The sequence below is a fragment of the Gadus macrocephalus genome, chromosome 18 (assembly GCF_031168955.1).
Source record: "Gadus macrocephalus chromosome 18, ASM3116895v1".
Lineage (NCBI taxonomy): Eukaryota > Metazoa > Chordata > Actinopteri > Gadiformes > Gadidae > Gadus > Gadus macrocephalus.
This window is the reverse complement of record NC_082399.1, coordinates 19,731,022-19,753,938: the sequence shown is the minus strand read 5'-3', so window position 1 is coordinate 19,753,938 and position 22,917 is coordinate 19,731,022. Positions and strand designations below refer to the sequence as shown.

At 45.2% G+C, this 22,917-nt stretch overlaps 1 protein-coding gene across 1 annotated transcript in view; it reads right to left on the bottom strand.

Annotated features, from left to right (window-relative positions):
- LOC132446510 (MAGUK p55 subfamily member 3-like) overlaps positions 1-22,917 on the bottom strand; it is a 64,944-nt gene that overhangs the window by 4,775 nt on the left and 37,252 nt on the right. The window contains exons 6-17 of the mRNA XM_060036841.1: positions 13,444-13,581; positions 12,882-12,963; positions 11,532-11,617; positions 11,309-11,383; positions 10,765-10,961; positions 10,268-10,351; positions 5,651-5,652; positions 5,327-5,359; positions 2,826-2,888; positions 2,437-2,595; positions 2,179-2,259; positions 1,110-1,203 (exon numbers count right to left, since the gene is read on the bottom strand). Coding sequence (XP_059892824.1) covers positions 1,110-1,203; positions 2,179-2,259; positions 2,437-2,595; positions 2,826-2,888; positions 5,327-5,359; positions 5,651-5,652; positions 10,268-10,351; positions 10,765-10,961; positions 11,309-11,383; positions 11,532-11,617; positions 12,882-12,963; positions 13,444-13,581 — 1,094 coding nt within the window. The remainder of the gene's footprint in view (positions 1-1,109; positions 1,204-2,178; positions 2,260-2,436; positions 2,596-2,825; positions 2,889-5,326; positions 5,360-5,650; positions 5,653-10,267; positions 10,352-10,764; positions 10,962-11,308; positions 11,384-11,531; positions 11,618-12,881; positions 12,964-13,443; positions 13,582-22,917) is intronic.

Below are 22,917 nucleotides of genomic sequence, written 5' to 3'. Positions count from 1 at the left end.
TTATCCGAGTCAGTGTCGCTGCTGTTGCCTGGCAGTTCAGTGATTATTCCTGCCTTCGTGAAAGCTTGGACCACAGTTGAGACTGTTATATCAGCCCAGGCATCCAAGATCCATTGGCAGATAGTGGCGTAAGTCGCCTGGCGCTGTCTCCCCGTCTTGGTGACGTGTGTTCGCCTTCTTGGCCCCGTCCACACGAAGCCGATTTTTTGGGTGAAACCGCATAAAAAAACGCTTTTGGTGGACACGGGCTACGGCCACACCAAACGCGTGTAACGTGCCTAACTTGACGCTTGATCATTGTGTGTCACAAAAATTGGTTCAACGCGCCAACGCGCCTGTGGCTGCGCTGGATTTAGGAGTCTGAGGTAGGAAACCCAAACGCCACCGTGTTTGGGTGCATGATAGAGTTTAGATCGGGTTAGATTAAATAATCTCGGATATAAATAACAATAATCGGGTTAAATAACTTCACATGGTGTGTCTGGTGTGTTTCCAGCATTCGTAGTGTTGATCAGCAGATAGTCCGCCAAGACGTTGAGGTTGCTTAGCAACCAGAGACGCTGTCCATGCAAGTGAATGGAGCGTTCCCTCTTCGTCATAACTATCAAACCAAACATCCTTCACATTCAACGAGCGAACATTATGAAATTAAAATGCACATTTCTCGCTAAAAATGTTTACATAAACGCATTTAATTGCGTAACTATGTTACTATTTCCACCCAGAATAAAGAAAGATGTCGGCCGTATGCTTCTGTGCAAGCGTCACTACTCTAGTGACGTCGGTTCAAGCTCCACGCTGATTTGTTCCATTAGTAGATGGAACAAGGAGGTGTCCGATAGGCGGAGATGATCAGCGGGAGTGGCCGCCAGCGAAGCTGTGCATGGTGGGAGTTGTTGTCTTCAATCCACAAGCGGCAAAAAGTCACTTTCTGCCTTTTCTCGGTCAAGACGGCACCAAATTAGAATTTTATTTTATTATTCGACTACATATAGGACCCAATTTCAATACATATTCATGCCTCCACCGGTGAAATGCTCCTTTAAGGGTGCCACCAGAGCCGCCGGCCCTGCTCAGAATGCACCATGTTGGACGTTAGAAACCCTCACTTGCTGTTCTGCACGTCGAGCTCGAAGGCGGCCTTGGTGATGAAGTGGTACTCTACGCCCTCCCGCTCCTGGCTCTTCCTCGCCCGCGTTGTGTCTGCCGACGCCATACAGACACCAGGAAACAAAAGGAAATACACATTTCTGGTTGCTGATGCTCCGCCCCCCGGCACTGTGGGCCCTGGCCCATGGCTCAACCGCACAGTGGGCCTCCCCGCGCCACGGGCCCCGCCGCACCGTGAGCCACAGCGCGGTAGGGCCTGTGGCGTGGCGGACCCCACCGTGAGCCACAGCCGGTGGGGCCCGCCGCGCCACGGGTCCCGCTGCACCATGAGCGACAGCCGGTGGGGCCCGCCGCGCCCCAGGCCCCAGGCCTCTGCTGCAGGGAGGCCTGGGGCCACATCCTGCGTGTCATCAGGCATCAATTGAGGAGTCAAATCCCTTCGGGCTAGGATTAACGGGCAGCCCAAAAGGTTTTACCAATACAGCGGTACTCTGATACACAGGGCTGTGTCAATGTATCAACTGCGTCTCCGCCCCCTTACTGTTGAGGCGTTTGAAACGCTAAGAGTGAAATCATCCACCAATGGCTCAATCAACAGTTATTATTCTGGGACTTCAGAATATTCTGAGGAAAATCTGGGAAATCAAACTGCCAATCAAGTTATGTCTTTAGTAAATGGACTGCATTTATATAGCGCTTTTTCTGTAACCAGTGGCCACCCAAAGTGCTTTACAATAGTGCCTCACAATCACCCATTCATACACACATTCACACACCGGCGGCGGAGTCAGCCATGCAAAGGCGACAGACAGCTGGTCGGGAGCAGTTATGGTTAGGTGCCTTGCCCAGGGACACTTCGACACTCGGAGCTAGGAGGAGCCGGGGATTGAACTAGCAACCTTGCGGTTACCAGCCAACCCGCTCTACCTCCTGAGCTACACTCCATATTTAAATACATGTAGTGTTATAAATAAACATGTAGGTATTCTGAATACCATTTGGAAAGTTCACTGTTAGAAAGCGCAGTACAAACTGTAGGCATGAAATCGATCGGACAGTAGTACTCACGAGGCACAGCCAGACCGTAATGTCTGGGGTTCTCCGCTATAACCTTCTGCTTGAGCTCATTGATCCGGGCCCCGAGGGATCCTGAGGGCCACAACACACAGGTAGACACGCAGTGAGAGACAAGGTTTAAAAATACTACTGACTTTATTTTCAAGTAAATATCTGAAAGACTAAATGAGGTCACAATGGAGCTGTGACATTACGAGGTAAACTGAGGATATTGGGGTTCGACCCCCAGAGGGACCCTAGACCTCCTACCGATTAGCACGATGAGCCGCGCCCGTTCCCCGCGCCGCGGCTGGTACCGCGTCACTTCCTCGTAGATCAGGAAGTCTGTGTGGGCATCGGGCGAGCGGGGGTCTACCGGGGAGCCCCCCTGTCGGTCCCTCTTGAGATGGAAGCTCCTCCGCAGGCCGGCTGCCGTAGAAGAGGATCGGAGGGCAGTGTTCAGAAATGGTTGAAGCAAGCAAATGTACGCCAAAACAAATCAAATAGAAATACCAGAAGCTGTCAAAAAACAATAACAGCAGAAAAAAACACTAACAGACCTGACATTTGGCACCAATATTGCAAAGAAAAGACAAACTGAAAGCAACCAAAAAGGCACACTAACAAACGGCAGCGGTAGAAAGGTCACTGAACAGTACCTGAGTAAAAATCCCATGAGAAGGCATTGCCGCAGGAGACGGAGGCCTTATTGGTGGGAGAAACTACAGCTAATGTTAGCGGGCCGCTCAGCGCTACAGCGCTCCACCACAACAAAGAGCTAGGCTGAAAGACATGCATTACTGCCTCTACCTTCTCAACATAATGACTGGAGCATGTAGCATGATTACACGCCTGTAGCATGTAGCATGATGAGGTGCCTGAGGCACGATGACATGCCTGTAGCATGTAGCACAATGACATGCCTGTAGGATGTAGCACAATTACATGCCTGTAGCATGTAGCACGATGACATGCCTGTAGCATGTAGCACGATGACATGCCTGTAGCACGATGACATGCCTGTAGCACGATGACATGCCTGTAGCACGATGACACGCCTGTAGCACGATGACACGCCTGTACCAGGGACCGCCTTCCATTCCAACATGTCCCCACTCCGACATTGACGTCTAATTGTCGTAGTGGCGGCACTTCCATTGTTTTCAAACGTCCCACCACTCCGACAATTTCTGTTTCCATTGTCAGAGTGGCGGTACTTAACCTTATTTCAAACGTCCTGCCATTCCGACATGAGGTCATTAATATAAATTTCATTACTATTATCATTGTACTTTAATTAATTAATTCATGCGCTTTAGTGTCCTACACTGACATTCTTCATTGGGGATAGTCGGCAACCCTCATTCGTTGTGGATATTTGGCCCAAGTCATAAGGCCCTTTTCCAGTCTATCCCAAAATCCCCACTGACCCAATTCTTGCTTGGACTTTTCGATTCCGTTTCTTAATGTTGGGACTGATGGACACTGAACTCTGGGGGTTATTTGAACGTTCATTGTGAGGTGGTTTACTGTAAAAGGAGCTTCAGAAATCATTCTTGCGCACTGAGGCCATTAATTAAGGGAATGCTGAGAGAATGCTGTAGAGTCGAGAAAAATAAGACAAAATATGAAAACATGTTATGTGCATCTAACAACTGCACGCAGGCCTATGGCACGAGAAAAAATAAAACTGTTGTTAATCTGTGGTTCAATCAATTTCACCTTACCGGCTGTTCTGATCATCTCCGAGGTTGGGGGATATTGTTTAACAGTCGATGTTTAAAGGATTTTCTTTCTATGGGCAAAAACTGTTTTTTTATTTTTATTGCTCCCCTTCGAGAATTTGTTTGAAAAGGGCCTTGTCTAGGCTATATTCTCGCCTCTCTCTTTTGTAAAGCGCATTGTATTGCCTTTGAGCCGAAATGAAGTAAACTGCGCCCATTCCTTGATTTGTTCTGTCGCGGCACTCCAAACAATTAAATTTGTTCCAATGTTCGTCCAATCCACTCAAATAGTGGCCCTGCATTGAGTTTAAATCCAACACTAAGAAATAAATTGTTGTTTCAGAGATTATTTAAATGTTCCCATTCTTTGAAACCTTTCATACCAGGCATGTTAAATAAGTGCACACCCTGCCACTCGTAACACACTTGTAAAATGCAGTCGTCAATTGATGGAATGGGTTATTTCGTACATCATCACAACCAACATTTGGAATTAATGAAATAAATGACAGACAGATAATACTGCTCTGAACCTCAAATTCTGAAAGTAGTAATTTAGAGAAGTGATGGCTACTTTTTGTATATATAGCCAACAACATGCCTGTATCATGATGACTTGTCTTTAGCATGTAGCACGATGCTGGGCTGTAGCATGTAGCACGATGACACACCTGTAGCATGTAGCACGATGACATGCCTGTAGCATATAGCATGATAACATGCCTGTAGCAAGATGACATGCCTGTAGCATTTAGAATGCTTATAGCCAATAACACGCCTGTAGCTCGATGACACGCCTGTAGCATTAAGCACAAAGATTTGCTTGTATCACGTAGCATGACACACCTCTAGCCTATAGCATGACACGCTTGCAGTATGGAGTGCGACGACACGCCTGTAACATGGTGTGAGTTAAAAGCTAAATGAGCTGCAGTGAGCTAGGATGAGCTGTAGTATGAAACACCATATCAGAATGACTACAGTTTACTGTAACCTTGTACCACAGCTGTACAACTATGTACTGTATAAATTAACATACTCAATATGCAATAATAGATAAAAACATTGCAATACAAAATGCAATGAGCATTGTTTTTTTGCCCAGAAATGATTAAAATCAAACCTAAACAATGAAGAAACAAATATGTCGGAGCTTGTGGCCCAAATCCATCCCACAGCAAACAATCAGTCCCTGGATGGTGGGTGACAAGCTTGTTGATGCTATCAATCATTTATACACACAATAATAAATCTCAGGTTTAAATGATAGCCGTGACACAGTGTAGCAGGGATTCACAGAGAGCATTCATCCATTCACTCATCGAATTAATCAAATCTATGAACAAATATCGAAAGTGGCAAAATTAATCAATCAACTATTTTAATTAGCATATCTGTGAATTTATCAATTAACCATAAATGAATTAATTCCTCACCTATGTCCTGACCCCGGTCACTATCACAGTCTTCTGTAGGGAGGCAAGGGGAGAGGTTAGGGGGGAGGAGGGAGGGACAATGGGAGGAGTGATGGTGATGATTGTGTTCATTGTCACGGGTTCGATGGTGGAATGGATGAGAGAGGTCCATGCATGTAATCCTGTATGAAAGAACCCATTGTGGGATCATAGAGAGGATTGAAACACCATTTAAAGATCCCGAGCACAGATCATTGATGTATATTAGCATATCAGATTGGGATGAATTCCTCTAGTTTCATTTTACCAATCAACCATTTAGAATTGCGGGGTTTTGCAGAAGACCCCTCTCACTCTCTTCAGTGGATGCAGATACGATCTCTCAATAAAAGTATCTTCATGGTAGACTTCAAGAGTACACCACAGCAAAAAAAATTCTGATGAGCCTGTCTTTATTCTGTGTTTGAGGATCTAAAATTGTGCTTAATATGGATTGTGACTTTTGACATACACACCTTTACCAGCACGGACGCCTAGCGTTAGCAAGGTGAGGAATCAAACAGGTCATTAGACAGAGGATATCACAGGCATCACACAGTAGAACAGGGATACCATCATACAGGATAACATGTGGTGTGATGGGAGCTATGGGGTCAGACCTAGGGCAGAGTGAACCGATGTGTCTGGTGATGTTCGTTACGGGCCCTGGCATGCAGACCTGTTCAGTGTTGCCAGATTGTGCCAGTTTTCCTTGGCCCATTCTGGCAACACTGAACCTGTTGGTAAGGTAACGAGCGACACCTGTCTCCATCCCTACGGTTAGAACTCTGAGATAAAGGGATTCGATCCAATAATCCCAGACATTACGTCCTATCCGTCCTAGCCGTCCTTTCCTCACCACCTCGGTGATAGGATATGTCACGAGGTCAAGCGAAGAGGAGACTTATGGCGCGTTTCCACTGCAGGGTGCGGTACGGTTCGGTTCGCAAAGGTGCGGTACGGATTGCGTTTCCGACGCCAAAAGTGGGCGTGACCCGGACTGAGCCGTACTCGTTTTGCCCTCGTCTTCAGTACTCCTCCGTTGGGGTACTGAGACGCCTAAAAGGGTGCCGGAAAATTCGAGCTACACACCCCCTCCGTTGATTGGTCAACAGAATCGTCACTTCCGGGCGACGTGGGGATAAAAACAAACAATCAGTAGCCTTGAGGTATTATTCTTTACAATGAACATGTCGCGTAAAACGCTTGCTTGGGCGAACAAGGAGGTGGAGACGTTCCTCTGCATTCTTGGGGAGGAAGACGTGCAGAGGGAGCTTGCTGTCGCGTTCAACTTTTCCATTGTTTTTATTGAGCAGGCTACACTGTGTCGCGCTGCTATGATGTCACGATGTTTACGTAGCTGCCGCGGCGATCGACATCCGGCCTACCATAAAGGGTACTGTCGGAGGTGGAAATGCGACCTCGGAACTGAGCTGGGCTATACCGCCCCCCTCCCTACCGGACTGAGGCGAACCGAACCGTACAGCACCCTGCAGTGGAAACGCGGCATTAATGAGGGCTAAACAAGGTGGTGCTCAGAGAACCAGACTGGTTCTGTCATGGGGGTCCAATGGTATTCATGCAATATAAATGTGGACGACCCCGGGGAAAAATCACTTCACCACCACAGTCGGAATTGAATTAAAAAACAGAATACAAGTGTTGAGAATAGCTGCCCTACTCTAAATGGAGCTGCATAAAGAATAGTCAAGTGTACCGTGTGCTAAAGTAGAAGAGTGAGGAAGCTCTGAAGCCACTGGTGGTGGAGTCTTCTTGGTCATTTCTGTAATCTTCCTAAATCAAAAAAGACTATTCCACCATAGCCCGCTTCTCTTCAAATGAAATCTTAAACCGAGCAGTAAACCAAACATTTGCGTAGCGTGTTCGAACCCAGATGATGAGATAAATATCTCATCGTCAGAAAACGTCAATACATTACATAAATGCATTAAACAAACATCAGTCATGAATTGAGGAGTCAAATCTCTTCAGGCTACAATTAACGGGCAGCCCAAAGGGTTTTACCATTACAGCGCTCTGATACGGAGACCAAAGGGTTTTACCATAACAGCGATACTCTGATACACAGACCAAAAGGGTTATACCATCACAGCGCTCTGATACGGAGACCAAAGGGTTTTACCATAACAGCGATACTCTGATACACAGACCAAAAGGGTTATACCATCACAGCGCTCTGATACGGAGACCAAAGGGTTTTACTAGGGATGGGCGTGAGGAATCGATTACTCGAGTACTACTCGTTACAAATGAACTCGGTTGGTGGACAGGCAAACTCGAGTTTGCATATACACACACAAACAAAGTTTTCTGAAGCAAATGTATCAATTTTCTGTCGGCGCCACTAACGCATGACGTGGGCACAAAGAAAATTAAATGCATCCATTTCCATGGCGCGTTCCGTGGCGTGTGCAGGCACGCCAGAATTCAAAAAGTTAAGAGATGGCGGTTAAAGCAAACCGCAGCGAAGAATTGAAATACTTTAAAGAAATAGGAGATCATAAGGTGAAATGTAAAATATGCCAAGCGAAATCGAGCTACCAGAAAGTACTATGCGGCAACATATGCTCCTGAAACACAACAGTGAGTTCGGGAAAGCAGACCCCCAGCAACGGTGAAAGTGAAAGTGTGTCGGCTATATTTTCACCCGCAAGACGCAGCTGTAATCCCGGGCGTGTAGAGAAGATCACAACGCTGAGTATTTCCATAGTCCATTTGCTGCCGTTTTATTTGCAGCTTTAAGCATTTATTTGCAATGGTTAGGCTACTTGTTTCGTTTTTTTTAAAACTGTTACAGGCCTTGGTTCGACGTGATTTAAATTGTGAGACGCATATTTATTTTTGTAAGGGAAATGTGTTTTGAACGTTTGCAAAAATAAATAATGAATACTCTGTTAACTCTGACTGTTTTGATGGAGAATAAGCATTAGGCCTACATGTTTGGTTGGTAATATTGCCGTTCATCATCAGGCCTATTCCTGCTGCAGATGCGTTGCATTCTAAAAATAGATTTGATTTAACGAGTACTCGATTGATCCTCGAGGAATTCCTTCGATCACTCGAGTTTGGAATTTACTACTCGTGCCCATCCCTAGGTTTTACCATAACAGCGATACCCTGATACACAGACCAAAAGGGTTTTACCATCGAAGAGAGCTGAGCCACAAGACAAAGCTCTCGATCTACCAGTCGATCTTCGTTCCTACCCTCAACTATGGTCATGATGGATGGTTGATGACCGAAAGGACGAGATCGTGGGCAGAGATTTTTTTTCTCAGGAGTGTGGCTGGCGTCTCACGGAGAAGCTCAGCCATCCGTGAGGAGCTTGGATTGGGGCCGCAGCTCCTCTACTTAGAACGGAGTCAGTTGAGGTGGTTTGGGCATCTGGTAAGGCTGCTCACTGGACGTCTCCCTTGGGAGGTGTTCCAGGCATGACAAGTGGGGAAGACCCAGGACTAGGCGGAGAGATAATATCTCAACACTGGCCTGGGAACGCCTCGGGATCCCCCCGTCAGAGCTGGTTAATGTGGCCCGGGAAAGGGAGGTCTGGGGCCCCCTGCTGGAGCTGCTGCCCCCGCGACCCGACCCCCCCGCGACCCTTCCCCTGATAAGAGGATTGAAGATAATAATAATAATAATAATAATAAATGAAATTTATATAGCGCTTAATATGGTACTCTAAGATGCTTTACATATTGCCCTATCAAAACTATGTAAAACAGACTAGGAATAAAAGAAAAACAGGTTAAACATGAAGAATAAGGTGGGAGTTAGGTGGGGAAGGCTAGTGTGAAAAGGAATGTTTTGAGGGCAGATTTGAAAGAAGAGAGGGTTGGAGAGACTTTGATGTGGGAGGGGAGTGAATTCCAAAGGGTGGGGGCAGCAACTGAGAAGGCCCGATCACCCCAAGTCTGTCGCTCAGTCCGTGGAACTTGAGGCAGGTTGGCAGAATTGGACCTGAGGAATCGGGAGGGGGCGTGGTGATGGAGGAGGTCGGCAAGGTAGGGGGGGGCTAAGATGGGGATGAGGCGCTCTGATATACAGACCAAAAGGGTTTTACCATTACAGTGATACAGAGACCAAAAGGGTTTTACCATCACAGTGATACAGAGACCAAAAGGGTTTTACCATAACAGTGATACAGAGACCAAAAGGGTTTTACCATCACAGTGATAAAGAGACCAAAAGGGTTTTACCATCACAGTGATATACAGACCAAAAGGGTTTTACCATCACAGTGATACAGAGACCAAAAGGGTTTTACCATTACAGTGATACAGAGACCAAAAGGGTTTACCATCACAGTGATACAGAGACCAAAAGGGTTTTTACCATAACAGTGATACAGAGACCAAAAGGGTTTACCATCAAAGCGCTACGATACAGGGTGAGGTTAAGGGTCAGACCGTTGGGGTGAGAGGTCATATCCCCCTCTACTCTCCTTTGGCAGTCCTTCTGCCAAACTTCTGAAGACTTATTTGAATGTGCACAGCCAATAGAAAGTGGAGGAAGGGTGTCGCCGGGCGAATGTGACGGTGGGTGGGGCCAGATGGTTGCCATGGAGACTTACAGTATCGCACCCTGGGGGACAGAGCCTTCGCCATCGCCGCCCCTACCCTCTGGAACTCCCTCCCTCTGGCCATCCGAAACTCTCATACACTCATTCACACTCGTTCATTCAAAAGTCAACTTAAAACCTATCTCTTCAGGACCACCTACAACATTTGACAAATCATCCTCCGCCATCTTCCACTCTCTCCCGCTCTCTTAATTTGTTGCCTATTGTTGTGGTGTTGTTTATTTATTTATTTTCCCTTTTGTTTGAGTGTCTGTACTGTCTGTATGTATTCCTTTCTTATTTGTAAAGCGTCTTTGAGTACTTAGAAAAGCGCTATAAAAAACTGATTTATATTATTATTACATGGGGCTATCTTTGGGGAGACGGCCGTCGGGTAGGTGCCCATCTTCCTCCTGTACCTCAGCCGCCTGCGGTCGTAAGAGAGCAATAGAGAATCAGAAGAAAGAGGAGAGAGAGAACACAGGAGGCGTCAGAGTACAACCTTATTGAAACAACGCACATCGTTTACAGTCAGAGTACAACCTTATTGAAACAACACGCCAAGTCTGCTGTGATTGTTCAGCATGCTTTACGCGTGCGTCGGCAAATTCATACCCCCGACAAGTTTTAGAAATTACGGCAGACTTCAGACTTCTGTCTGACGTCACACTGAAAAGTTTGAGGGCAAACAAGCTGTTTCAGGCACTTATTGAGGGGCGTTCTCGGTGGGTAGTAATACTCCCCCTTGCTCAGACTTACGTCATATAGCAGTCTAAAGCAAAGGGAAAAGTCAAAAAGCATGATATCACCCCTTTAAGAGGACAAGGGGAGCGGTCCTCACCGCTCCTGGAACTGGGCCGAGGGGACCAGGGCGGCCCGCAGGCTGGGGTCGCCCACCTTCTTGGCCTGCCACCAGATGGCGTCGTCCTGGCTCACCACCTGCAGGACGTCCCCTCGTCTGAAAGGAAGTCCCGCCTCCTGGCAGGGCGTGGCCTTGTCCTCGAAGGGGGTGTAGTCAAACAGAGCCCGCAGGTACACCTGTGGGGGCGAGCACCAATTGAAGCGAAGCCACTTGATTTAATTCATCCAGGTCCATAATGAGCGGGTTCTGGGGGAGTGGTGGACGTTGAACTAGGGCTGGGATCCTTATCGCCTGATATCATGACTTTGGTTCTGATTCCATCTGTATTGGGATTTTGAACTACTGTGAATCAGTATTGAAGCAGCCATGAACAAGAGAATCGGACTGAATCACCAGGATCCAAAACAAACTGAAAGAAGCAGAACCTGTTGGCCCTCGACAGTTGGACACATCTGGAGGTCCTAACCCTAACCAGAGAGAGAGAGAGAGAGAGAGATTTTAATGAATAATAAAGTAGTCTCACCCGACTCTCTTTCAGTTTGTCTTCTTCTGTGGTAGCCGGAATGATCTTGAGGGTGATAGACCCCTGGGACTGAGACTAATAAAGGTATTGATTATTATTATTACTACGTGATGAAGATCTTGATGATCATCCAAAGAATATACCGCACATGCATATTGCATACAAAAAACATACCCACACAAACGCTCACACACAAACTCTCACACACACACACAGAGTTTACCAGAATCTGACTGATTTCATCCGGCCGTTTGTGGATAATCAGATTGCCATTGACCTCCCTAAGCTCATCTCCGACATGAACCAGACCTGGGAACACACACACACACACACACATACACGTCAAAAGGCAAACAAGAGATAAATCAAAATGTAAGTACACAAGCTGAACACAAATACTGTTGCATTTACTGTTTCACTGTAAATGTTCAACACTATCACCATGGCAACGAGCACAGAGACTCTTCTTGTGATCTCTCTTGGGAGACAATCTTGTGTCGCTAAGCCCAAGGATTTGTGGCAGACAGACGGTCTGAGTCAAACTTTAGCATTGAGGTTTAGTGTGACACATCCCTGTGTTATAATCTCTCTCTATGTGCCTTTTTACACTACTGAGTATTTTTTACCCTACTGAGTGTAGGCTAAAAACGCGATTAACTATTCACATGTGCAAAAAAAAGGCGTGCATTTTTGGTAGTGTAAAAACGTCTCTCTCTCTCTCTCTCTCTCTCTCTCTCTCTCTCTCTCTCTCTCTCTCTCTCTCTCTCTCTCTCTCTCTCTCTCTCTCTCTCTCTCTCTCTCGTAAAATCGTTGTTTGCCATGGCCAAAGCCAAAAAAAAAGGACAAATAATATACCAGATAATAATGATAATAGTAAACATTTGAAGGATAAATTAATATCAAAAATACAACATATCACATTTGTTATATATTGATGTATTTCAAACAGTGCTCTGATACAGGGTTAGGGTTAGACCGCTGGAGTCAGAGGTCATATCTCTCTCTACTCCCCCTTGGCAGTCCTTCTTCCAGAGTATAAAATACTGGAAGAGACTTATTTAAATGTGCACAGCCAATAGAAAGTAGAGGAAGGTGTCGATATAAATTCAAATTTAAATGTGTATACAGCGAAAAAGTGGCTATAATATTAGATGATGAGGTATAAGATAGAGGAATTAATCAAACAGAATCTCTTGTTCTGTCGAGGACAGTTTCAAACTGTAGCCCGGCTCCTATCTACTGTGTGCAGTAGCTCTTTCTGATACAATGAGGTGAGTGACCTGTCCTGCCACTGGTTGTATTCGGCAGGTTTTTTTATGGGCTTAGCGCTCGAATGAGTCACAATTGGCAAATACAAACATTCAAACACATTGTTTATTGCTTATCTATCCTTTCTTCATACGTTTTTTGCAGAAATGACAAATGTTTGTTTGTGCTTGCATCTGTATGAGTGGTTGTGTGTCTATGGGCTAGTGGATCTGTGTGTGTGTGTGTGTGTGTGTGTGTGTGTGTGTGTGTGTGTGTGTGTGTGTGTGTGTGTGTGTGTGTGTGTGTGTGTGTGTTCACTCCTTACCGCTGCGGTCGGCAGCCCCTCCCCTCATGATGCGTGCCACGATGACTGCGCCCGTCACCTCGTCCCTCCGTATCGTAGCTCCCTGCAACACGCAGCCAATCAGCTCACAGCATTACACCCTGGAGAACCCAACCAGCCAATAAGCTCACAGCATTACACCCTGGAGAACCCAACCAGCCAATCAGCATACAGCATTACACCCTGGAGAACCCAACCAGCCAATAAGCTCACAGCATTACACCCTGGAGAACCCAACCAGCCAATAAGCTCACAGCATTACACCCTGGAGAACCCAACCCGCCAATAAGCTCACAGCATTACACCCTGGAGAACCTAACTAGCCAATCAGCATACAGCATTACACCCTGGAGAACCCAACCCGCCAATAAGCTCACAGCATTACACCCTGGAGAACCTAACTAGCCAATCAGCATACAGCATTACACCCTGGAGAACCCAACCACCCAATCAGCATACAGCATTACACCCTGGAGAACCCAGCCAGCCACTCAGCATACAGCGGTGGTTCCCAAGCTGTGCCGGAGGGGGCCTGGCCTCTCACCAGGGGCTCCTTGTTCTTCACCAGACGGACGATCTTCACCGACTCCTCCTCCAGCTCCTCCTCCAGGTCCTCGGGCAGCGGGGGCAGCACCGGGTCGAAGCTCTTCTGGGCCACCGTGTCATGGGCGGCCAGGACCGCCTGGGTGCACACACACGCACGCACATTTAATTCTTTATTTGAATCCACCAATCACATTACAAGAGACAAGATTCAAATATTTCAGAGATAAGATAAGTCATTGTTCAAGGGTACAAAAAACATCTCCTGCGCCACACTGCCAGGCTGCTTATCACTGCTGATATAGAGCAGAACTTTGCTAATAACGGAGATTAATCGAGATTTAAAACACTTAGACTAATTTAAGAGAGAGAGTGCAAAAGAAATCGAGGGGTCCGGAGCAAGAATTGACAATAGACTTTATCATGCAGAAAAACAACAACAACAACAGCCTGAGTAGGTTTGCAAAGTCACTGCTTGAACTTCGGTCCCAGCCCTCCTTTATACACATACAGGAACTTCTTTAATACAATGGAGGTTCCCTTGTCCCTAATGAGGTTTCCGCCTAGTCAATCTTCGTCTCAGCGTGTTATCAACCGTGCCCCGGTCTGAGGTCCGCAGGGATTTGCCTTGTTAGCCAAAATGACCCAAGGCTGAAAGGTGGAGGTCAACATGACTTGACCCCGCAGTTCCCAGGACATTTCTGTGCGCCTACCATCTGCTCTGAACCCAGACTCAGGCGTCATGTGCTTTCCACTATTTAAAATATTAAGCCTATTAATAATCATGGTTTACTATAGAATATACTCACTAATTTCTACCAGACATCTCCCCTTTATGATCTAATAAGATCATAACAAAAACATAACAGAAACGTAACAGTCGTTTGGGTCATATTCTACACTACATTTGATCATCGTTAAAAAACCTTTAAACATGTTCAGGAGTCTCAACCTGGTTTAAGGCAAAAAAGATCTATCAAATGTTTAACATGTCTAACTAGAATTCACACATAACACAGTATTTTCAGCATGCATTGAAAATAAGCATTTCAAAATATATGACATAAAAATATGAAACTCAAAAAATGACATTTCAAAAAATATGACATAAAAATATGAAACTCAAAAAATGACATTTCAAAAAATAAGTAAATAATAGAAATTAAAAACTAAAAGAAATTAAAAACTGAAAACTGTCAACAAGCTTGCATGGATTGGGATAGTTCTGATTATTGTCATGTACCGGTATACTATATAACGTGGGGGGTTTGGGCACCGTAGTAGCCTGGAACCCATTAGTCCAATGTCCATTTGTTCACACAGTCTGAAATGGTTGTGGTTCACATGAAGAGGTCACCAGTTAAGAGAATAGGACCTCCTTCTAATGTCCGATTCTCACATTCCGGTCTCCTTTCTAGTGTCACTCCAATCTATCTCCCCTAATAGAGCATCCTCCCCCAGTCACCCGACTCCTCTATGACAGACACCATTTCATTGAATTAAATTGGATATGTAATTCACACCGATCTTCCCTATGCACATGTTCATGATTCTGGCGGAAGGTTAATGCACATAACGGTTGGTTATCCGACATAACAGTAAACACAAATTCATTAACTTGGTCTTGCGGTGGTATCTGAGCATATAAGACTATTTTCCCCTTGTTGTCAACCAGTCCTGAATGATTTTGGGCCGGATTATCCTGTGTTCCTCTCTGGCTTTCTTCAGTAGGCCTACCACCCCCTAATTCCTGGCCCTTCCAGGTTTGTGTTGTCCCCGTGGTTTCATCCTTCCTCGGGGTCTGTGCTTGTGCCAGCGGAATCTGGCACAACCCGTAAAGGATCAGAAACAGGCTCCCCGTTTTCAGCATCACCATGCTGCTGTATCTCTTGGCTCGACTGGATCTGGTCCTGGGGCAGCTGGTCAGCCCCACGTGTGTCTGCGTCTGGCTCCTCCTCACGGTCGTCTCTGGCTTTGGGTTGAGCAGCTTTTGTGCAGTGGTTGAGATGATACCACGTGGCACTTCCTTCCACTTGGATGGCTGTTGGTGTTGCGTTGGTGACTTTGTATGGTCCTTCTCTCCTGGGTTCGTTTGTTCCACTTTCTCCTGAAGACTCTGAGATACACGTGGTCACCTGGCTCCACCCCCCTTGGTGGCTCCTTCTCCAACTCTGGAACTCTGTCTTTCTCCTGTTAAAAATAAGCCTGTGTATGCCAGTTAGTTGTCCCATATAGCGTCTTAATTCAGTTTCCAATTGTTCCAATGGAGGTCCTTTGTGAGGCCCTCGAATGACAGGCGAAGGCATGGGTCGACCCGTAAGCATTCCATGCGGGGTTAGATGCGTCGTTCTGTTAGTTTTCATGCGATAACTCATTAGTGTCAGTCGTAGTGCATTAGTCCTTTAAGTTAGTACTCTAATTTAATTTTGTTAATCTTTGTCTTAAGCGTCCGATTCCTCTCTCCACCATACCTTGTGGTTTGAGGAATGTAGACACAGCCTAATCTTTGTTTGACATGCAGATGTTAAATCACTTGTTTGAGTGTTTTCTGAATAAACGCTGCCCTATTGCCTGAGCTAATTTGTGACGGAATTCCAAACCTTGGCATGACTTCTCTAGTCAGAACCTTGATTACCGTAACCGCACTTTGGTCTTCTGATGGGACTGCTTCTACCCATCTGTTGAACACTGTTTTTTCAAATATTTCACACTCATTTAGCTGGATGTCAATCATTGTTTGCAAGTATGGTGAAGAAAAACCTTGTTTTCAAAATTTTTCCTAATTCTCCTCAATACCTCCCCCCTTGCGCAATGGTCAAAGCCATGCGCAGTAAATGATAAACAAATCTAATAACGTCGTTGGTGCAACCAACGTCGAAACGTGTAACCTTAAGCATCAGCAAACTGAAACCAATCTTTTGGGAAGGGAAATCGAAACCTGTATGTTCAAATCCAAAGCCCAATATGGGTGGGTTTACCATCAGCCGCCTGAAACCACGCTGTTCCAAAGTCATGCACTAAACCGAAAAAACGTACATGCATTAGTGGCCTTCTATACCACAAAGGAAAAATAAAATAAAATAAAATAAAAACGCGACATGCCCCGTTCCAAGACCACTTCTGCTGCAATAGCTGACATATCTGACCCCTGTTCCCCCTCCACCTTTCATCAGCCGGCTTTTCCTATGATGGTTGCAGTCCGTCACTCCATGATCAAGTGAGCCAGTGCTCACAGTGACTCTGCCAAGTAATCGTGACTGTGTCTGATTTAGGTTGTCCCGGGCTTCAAGGTGGGATCTTACCCGTCGTTGGCTAACCAGCCTTCCATACTGGCTTATTGCAGGATGCCGTACCTGGGATACGATCAATCCCCACCTATATGGTGGTATAGATCGCAAAGTGGAGGGATGGAGACAGAGCCATCAGCCGCATCTGCCTTATGCAGCCATATGTGTGCGTAATGAATACACATCAGGGCGACTATAAAACAAAAGATAATTTATCAGAGTTAAAATTATTAAAGTGTTGCAGCAGTATTAGTGGCATTTGAAGGTAAACCCACTACTTCCGAATCCAATTTGACAACATAGCACGTATGACTCCTTCCCAGCAGATGTGGCGTCAACCCACCTACTGTCCTTTACTAGGGAGATGTGAAAGAAAACAAAAATCATAATATTAAAACTTGCATTTTCAATATTGCGCGACTCACTTTTGTCTTAACCATTACTCAAAATCATAATTCTCTTCATAATCCTACCCGATTGCCCTTCACTATCTATTTAAATTGGACGACCTAATTAAACCTTTTATTCTACCTATTGCTTGCATTTAATGTTCTCCATAGTCTGATTCACTACTATACCAAACCCAAACCCTCTATGTTGATCTTAACTAGTTTATTTCAACACTGAATTGATACATTGTTTCTATTTACTAATTAACCATATTGTTTTATCTGAAGTGTGCTTGTGTATCCCCTTGTGTACTCCATCACTCGGAGTAGGAGAGGATTCTCCCCTACCTCGGCAGCCCTGACACACACACGAGAACAGACTCACATACGCATCCTTTCTTATTTTATTTTACTTATTTATTTTGAATGACATGTCATTGTGGATAACCTAAATTAGAAATTTGGATAACGTTTTATCATACTTATTCGGTCTAATTTTTAAGTATTGCCGATTGTTTTTTCTAAATTATAAGATCACTTTTAATAAATTGTCTATTACTTATCATAATCTCGAGGGAAATATTTTATTTGTGTTGTTATCTTGGCACCTAGACCTCGTCAGGTCCAAGCACCAAAATAACATCCACCTATCCACGCAGAGTCCATGGGTTGGGTCTGATCCTCTTTTGATGAGTCACTTTACCCTGGCGCCATTGAACCCATTGACTCCTGTGGAGTGTGGTGTGCAGACAATTTTTTTACGCTAATTGCTCATGTTTTGGAGTCTAAATAATTATTCCTAAAGCCTGTAATCACCATGTAACTTGCTCAGGGACACAGCAACACTCAGCTAGGAGAGATGGGGATCGAACCAGCAACCCTTTGGTTACTAGACAACTGCTCTACCTCCTGAGCTAAACGACCCCAGCCACCTCTCCGCCTGATTTATTACCTCCGGGTCGGTCCGCATCCGCCCTTTTTGCTTTCTATACATTCCACTCCCTTCTCCAAACACCTTCTCCCTCTGATCCAACCTGTTGTCTCACCAGTGCTCTGTGCAGGGGCGGACTGGCCATCGGGAATACCGGGGACATCCCCGGTGGGCCGATGGCCCAAAATACTATTATGTACCGGCCCACGCCCATCATCGCATCAGCCCTACAATGATTATCACAGCGGCACAAGCGTCACATCACAGCGGCACATTTTCTCCAAGAGCTATACCTTTCTAATCACTATCGCACTGACTGACTTTTATACTGCTACTCGCAATCGGTCTTCACACTCATGGTGACTATTTTTCGATTTTTTTTTAAGTGTCTTCTAATATGTGTTTTACAGACTTTGGAAGTCCAAAGTAAGAAAAGATCTCCACCTTATTAATAAACACCTCTAAATTGGTTCTTACACAGCCGAAGTGTTCTCAGCTGATTGAGGTAGAGAATTTGGATTTGCATACATACACGCAACGCGGCACCCAGTTCTACGCATGCGCTCAACCCATGAGGAGAAAGGGATTGTTAGCGGCGAATGTCTCCAGCTTGAGACCCGCTGAGGGAAGCGCTGCCCGGCAACGATCCCTTTCTCCTCCTTGTCGTGGTTCAGTCTACTTCACATTGATGAGGACGTTGAAGAACCAGGAACGTCGGAGAACCCAACGCGGTCGTTTGAGATTCATAATATCGGCTCACACATCTTTTGGCCGTTATAATATTACATGATATAGATATCTATGTAGGCTATATGATAATATTTTGATATAGAGCTCCAGGACTCCCGTGTGTTCTAGAATAATTACAGAACACGGCTAAAGGCTGTGTGAGCCTCGCCATTGCGATACATCCACTGTAAACAGAGCGAATGGTACCGTGGCTGCAAGCTGCTCAGGGCCACACCCCCACCCTCCTCCTTGACCCGCCTCGGTCCTCCTCATTTGCATTATAGCTACAGCCACCAAAACAGCGCATTTGGGGGAAGCTCAATGTGCGACTGGCTCGGAGTGGCTGTAACTCTACACCACGGCTGAATTTCGGGAACGTCGTTATGTAACTTACTGTTTTGTTATGCACCTTCAGCACCCCTACACACACAAACAATCACACACCCAGCATGCAACACTACTGATACCACTGATGTTCACACCCCATCGTATGTTCTGTTCTGTTCATTTCTAATATATTGTTCATGCTAATTCTACCCTCTGATTCCAGTTTCTTTATTGTGTGGTCTTTCTCTGCTGACATTCATTCCTTGAGGCTTTGTAGTTATACTTGTATAACCATCTGATATTAGCCAAGAGTTAAGCATATTCATCTAGCAAACTATACCTACCTTGGAGTGTTACAATAGCCAATAATCATTTTATTCCATGTGTCCATCCAGGCAAATTGGTGGATCCAAATGTTATTAAAAAACAAACATACATATATGATGTAATTTCTTTGTAATCATCCAAAATAATGTTAAGTGTATGGGTATTTTTCCCAGAAGGCCACTGACTGTTCGATACGCGCGATCCATTGAGTGGGCAACGCGGCGTGTACTTAGTGGGCCGCGCGCGTGTATTGAGTGGGCCGGTCTGACAGAAACTCCCGGGCCACTTTTTTCCCCCAGTCCGCCCCTGGCTCTGTGTACCAAGATGTAATGATATATACCACATGATATTCCGACGCGATGGAGAGTCTCCAAGAGCCACAGAATCACCAATCCCAGCGGTGGTTCTAGGTTTTTTCTAAAACAGTGGACATGGGTTACATACAGGAACCAATTACAGAGTACATCCAAACGCACAAATAATGTATTAGGCACAATGCAAATTCAATCTCTTTCTCTCTGTTGTCTCTCTGTCCAGCCCCCACCTGCGGGTTTTTTCATTACTTACGTTCCTTCTCTCTAACTTTCTTTACCTCTCTTTATCTATTTCCTTTGCTTTCACAAATCTCCATAACCATTTTCACTTTCAGTAATCCTTTCCTTTCCTTTCTGGTTTATTCGTTTTTTGGACACTCTCCAAAACTAGATTTATTAATCTTAAAAAGGCCATCGAAAGATATGAATCTCCCCAAAGAAAATTCTAACCGGAAAGCCTTCTCCAATCTCATCGTCACTTCTCGTTGCCAATCTACACACTCTTTCTCTTCTCTGTCTCACTCTTCACAAATCACTTCATCTGTCCCCTCTAATTTAACTCAATGCTAACTCTTTCTCACTCACTCACTCACTCACTCACTCACTCACTCACTCACTCACTCACTCACTCACTCACTCACTCACTCACTCACTCACTCACTCACTCACTCACTCACTCACTCACTCACATATACAACTTAAAATAGGAATTCACAGATTCTCATCCTTGGAGCTGTCATAGGCATTAACTGCGTGTGTTCCGAGAATCCTAAAGTTTTGGTGAATTTTCCTGCCATGGGGAGGTGAGAGGCATAATTTGGACCTACGCAAGTGTAAGTGGCTCCAGTGTGGGCCATCATTGGCGTGCCTCTATAATTTATCAGAACCTGCAGTATTGGTTCCTCATCAGCTTGTTTTGTGATTGCTACAAGCTGACCCTCCCCCTGTGGATTCTCTGGGCACCCCTAGTATCCCTGACCTAAAAGGGACCCGCCTGTCCCTGGTCGCTGTTACCCTGTCCTTGCTGGGATGGAAGAGGGTTAGTCAAACAATTTCTCTTCATATGTCCTTCCTGGTTGCACCCATAACATATTAAAGGACCTCTGTGTTGTCCTTGGGATCCTGGTTGTTGATTGTTTCTAAACTGTCCTCGGGGCCCCTGATTCTGTCTATTTTTATTCGTGGGGTTCCCATAATTATGGATGTGTACATGTGTAACAGGTGGAGTAGGTGACAGTTGGCTCTGAGGCTGTTGTACTGGGAGAGAAAATGCCAATCGTGGATATTGGTTTTGAAGTGCGCCCTGCTGGGCGGCTTGCGAAATTACAGCAGCTGGTTCTAAAACACCTGCCTGTCTCTCCTTATCTCTTTCCTTCCTTCCTCTGGACCTCTTTGCTTTGTTCCTGTATTCTTTGTTTATTCTGACGATATTCATCCACTGCATGAACTAAATGGCCATTAAAATTTCTATGAGATCCTGATGTAGACAGTCCAACCACATCCTCTAGCTTGGCTTTGATTTGGCTGGGAAGTGTCTCTATCACAGAGTTTCTAAACATGACAGAGAACACCGGATGGATCTCAGGATCCTCATCCGTCTCCATGCGCCATCTGTCTACTTGGGCCTGCAGGTAGGATGCAGGGTTCTCTGTGTCACCAATGGGGAGACCTCTCATGTCTTTAGGATCCATGTGGACCGGGAACTCCCTCCTGAGTGTGGCCCACAACGCCCCTCTGTAATGATCAAGTGTAGTCCCATCATACATTCCATCCATTATGTCCAACCCTCCATTCCTCAGTACAGACTCCATTTTAGACAACCCCAATACTCTTGCCAACAGAGCTTTCAGGTCCCCCACTGCAATTAGCTTTCCCACTGTGAGCTCCTCAAATGTTCTAATCCATTTGGACGCCCGGTTAATTATGTTAGGGAGTTTAGAAATGACTCCCTCCAAGTCCTGTGAACCCCACGGTTGATAATGGACCTGTTGTCCGTTGACTAGAGTAGGATAATTTCCCGGAGAAGTTTCGGGTGCTTTTCCTTCTCTCTGTGATCTCCTTAGTTTCTCATCTAACTCGAGTGGTGTGGGGCTTACTGATGTACTGCAGCCAGGCTCCTCTGCCCCTTGTGTCCCACTAGACCACTCCTCCTTTCTTTTGTTCCGCTTCTTTAATTTCCTTTTAGCATTCTTAGTAATGTGTTTTACACATGGTTGTGATGACCCTTCACCAACATGTTCAATGTCATCCTCCTCCTCTCCTTCATTCTCGTTTTCACCCTCACTACAACAAATGTCAGCATTGTTACACTCTTCCCTTGTGATTATTTTTCTGGCCACTCGTTGTATTGCGCGCCACCTCTCTCCCTCCTTTTCGAACAAAGCTAGCACTAACCTTTCCCTGTCTTTCTTCGCTAAGGCCGTTTTTCCACTTCTGTTATCTATGTAATTCCTTATTACTACCTCCATGTCTCGATACATTATTGGATCAAAAGTCCCTCCCATGGGCCATATAGTACCTGCTGCTTCTGTCCTTTCTTCCCAATTCTCAGAGATCTTTTTCATCTCACCTTTGAGCAATAGACGGTCTCTACTCAAAATCTCTACCGCTGTTGGTGCCATTTTTAATTATTACTTTATTACTTTATTTATCTATTCTGAAGTACACTATTTATTAATAAAAAAAAATTGAGTTTATTCTACTAGTTATTTTCTATACTTTACTATCTCTAAGCTACAAATGTGAACTCTTCCCAAGCGCTCGTCTCCCTCCCGAAGGTTGGAATGTGGCCCCCACCCTTTACTGCTATCAATTCTCAACCCTGCCTTGCAGGCTCCTGCTCGTCCCCTGTGTGTTTGCTCGTGCACGTGCAGTTAGGGCCAGCTTAATGTTTAAGCCAAAGAAGATTTACACATTTATTCAGTACTTCAACAAATTAACTATTCTCTATCCGTCTAATTCATTTATGATTATCAACTACTTCAAACAAATTAACTATTCTCTGTCCGCCTAATTTATTTATGACAGAATCAACAACAAAAAAATTAACCGGGTCGTAAAAACCTCCGAGGACTTAATCCTAACACGACTTAAATACAGACAATAAGCCGATTCATACAATTTTAATATTATATTGAAAAATGTCCGAATTGTTTGTAATTAATTACAAAA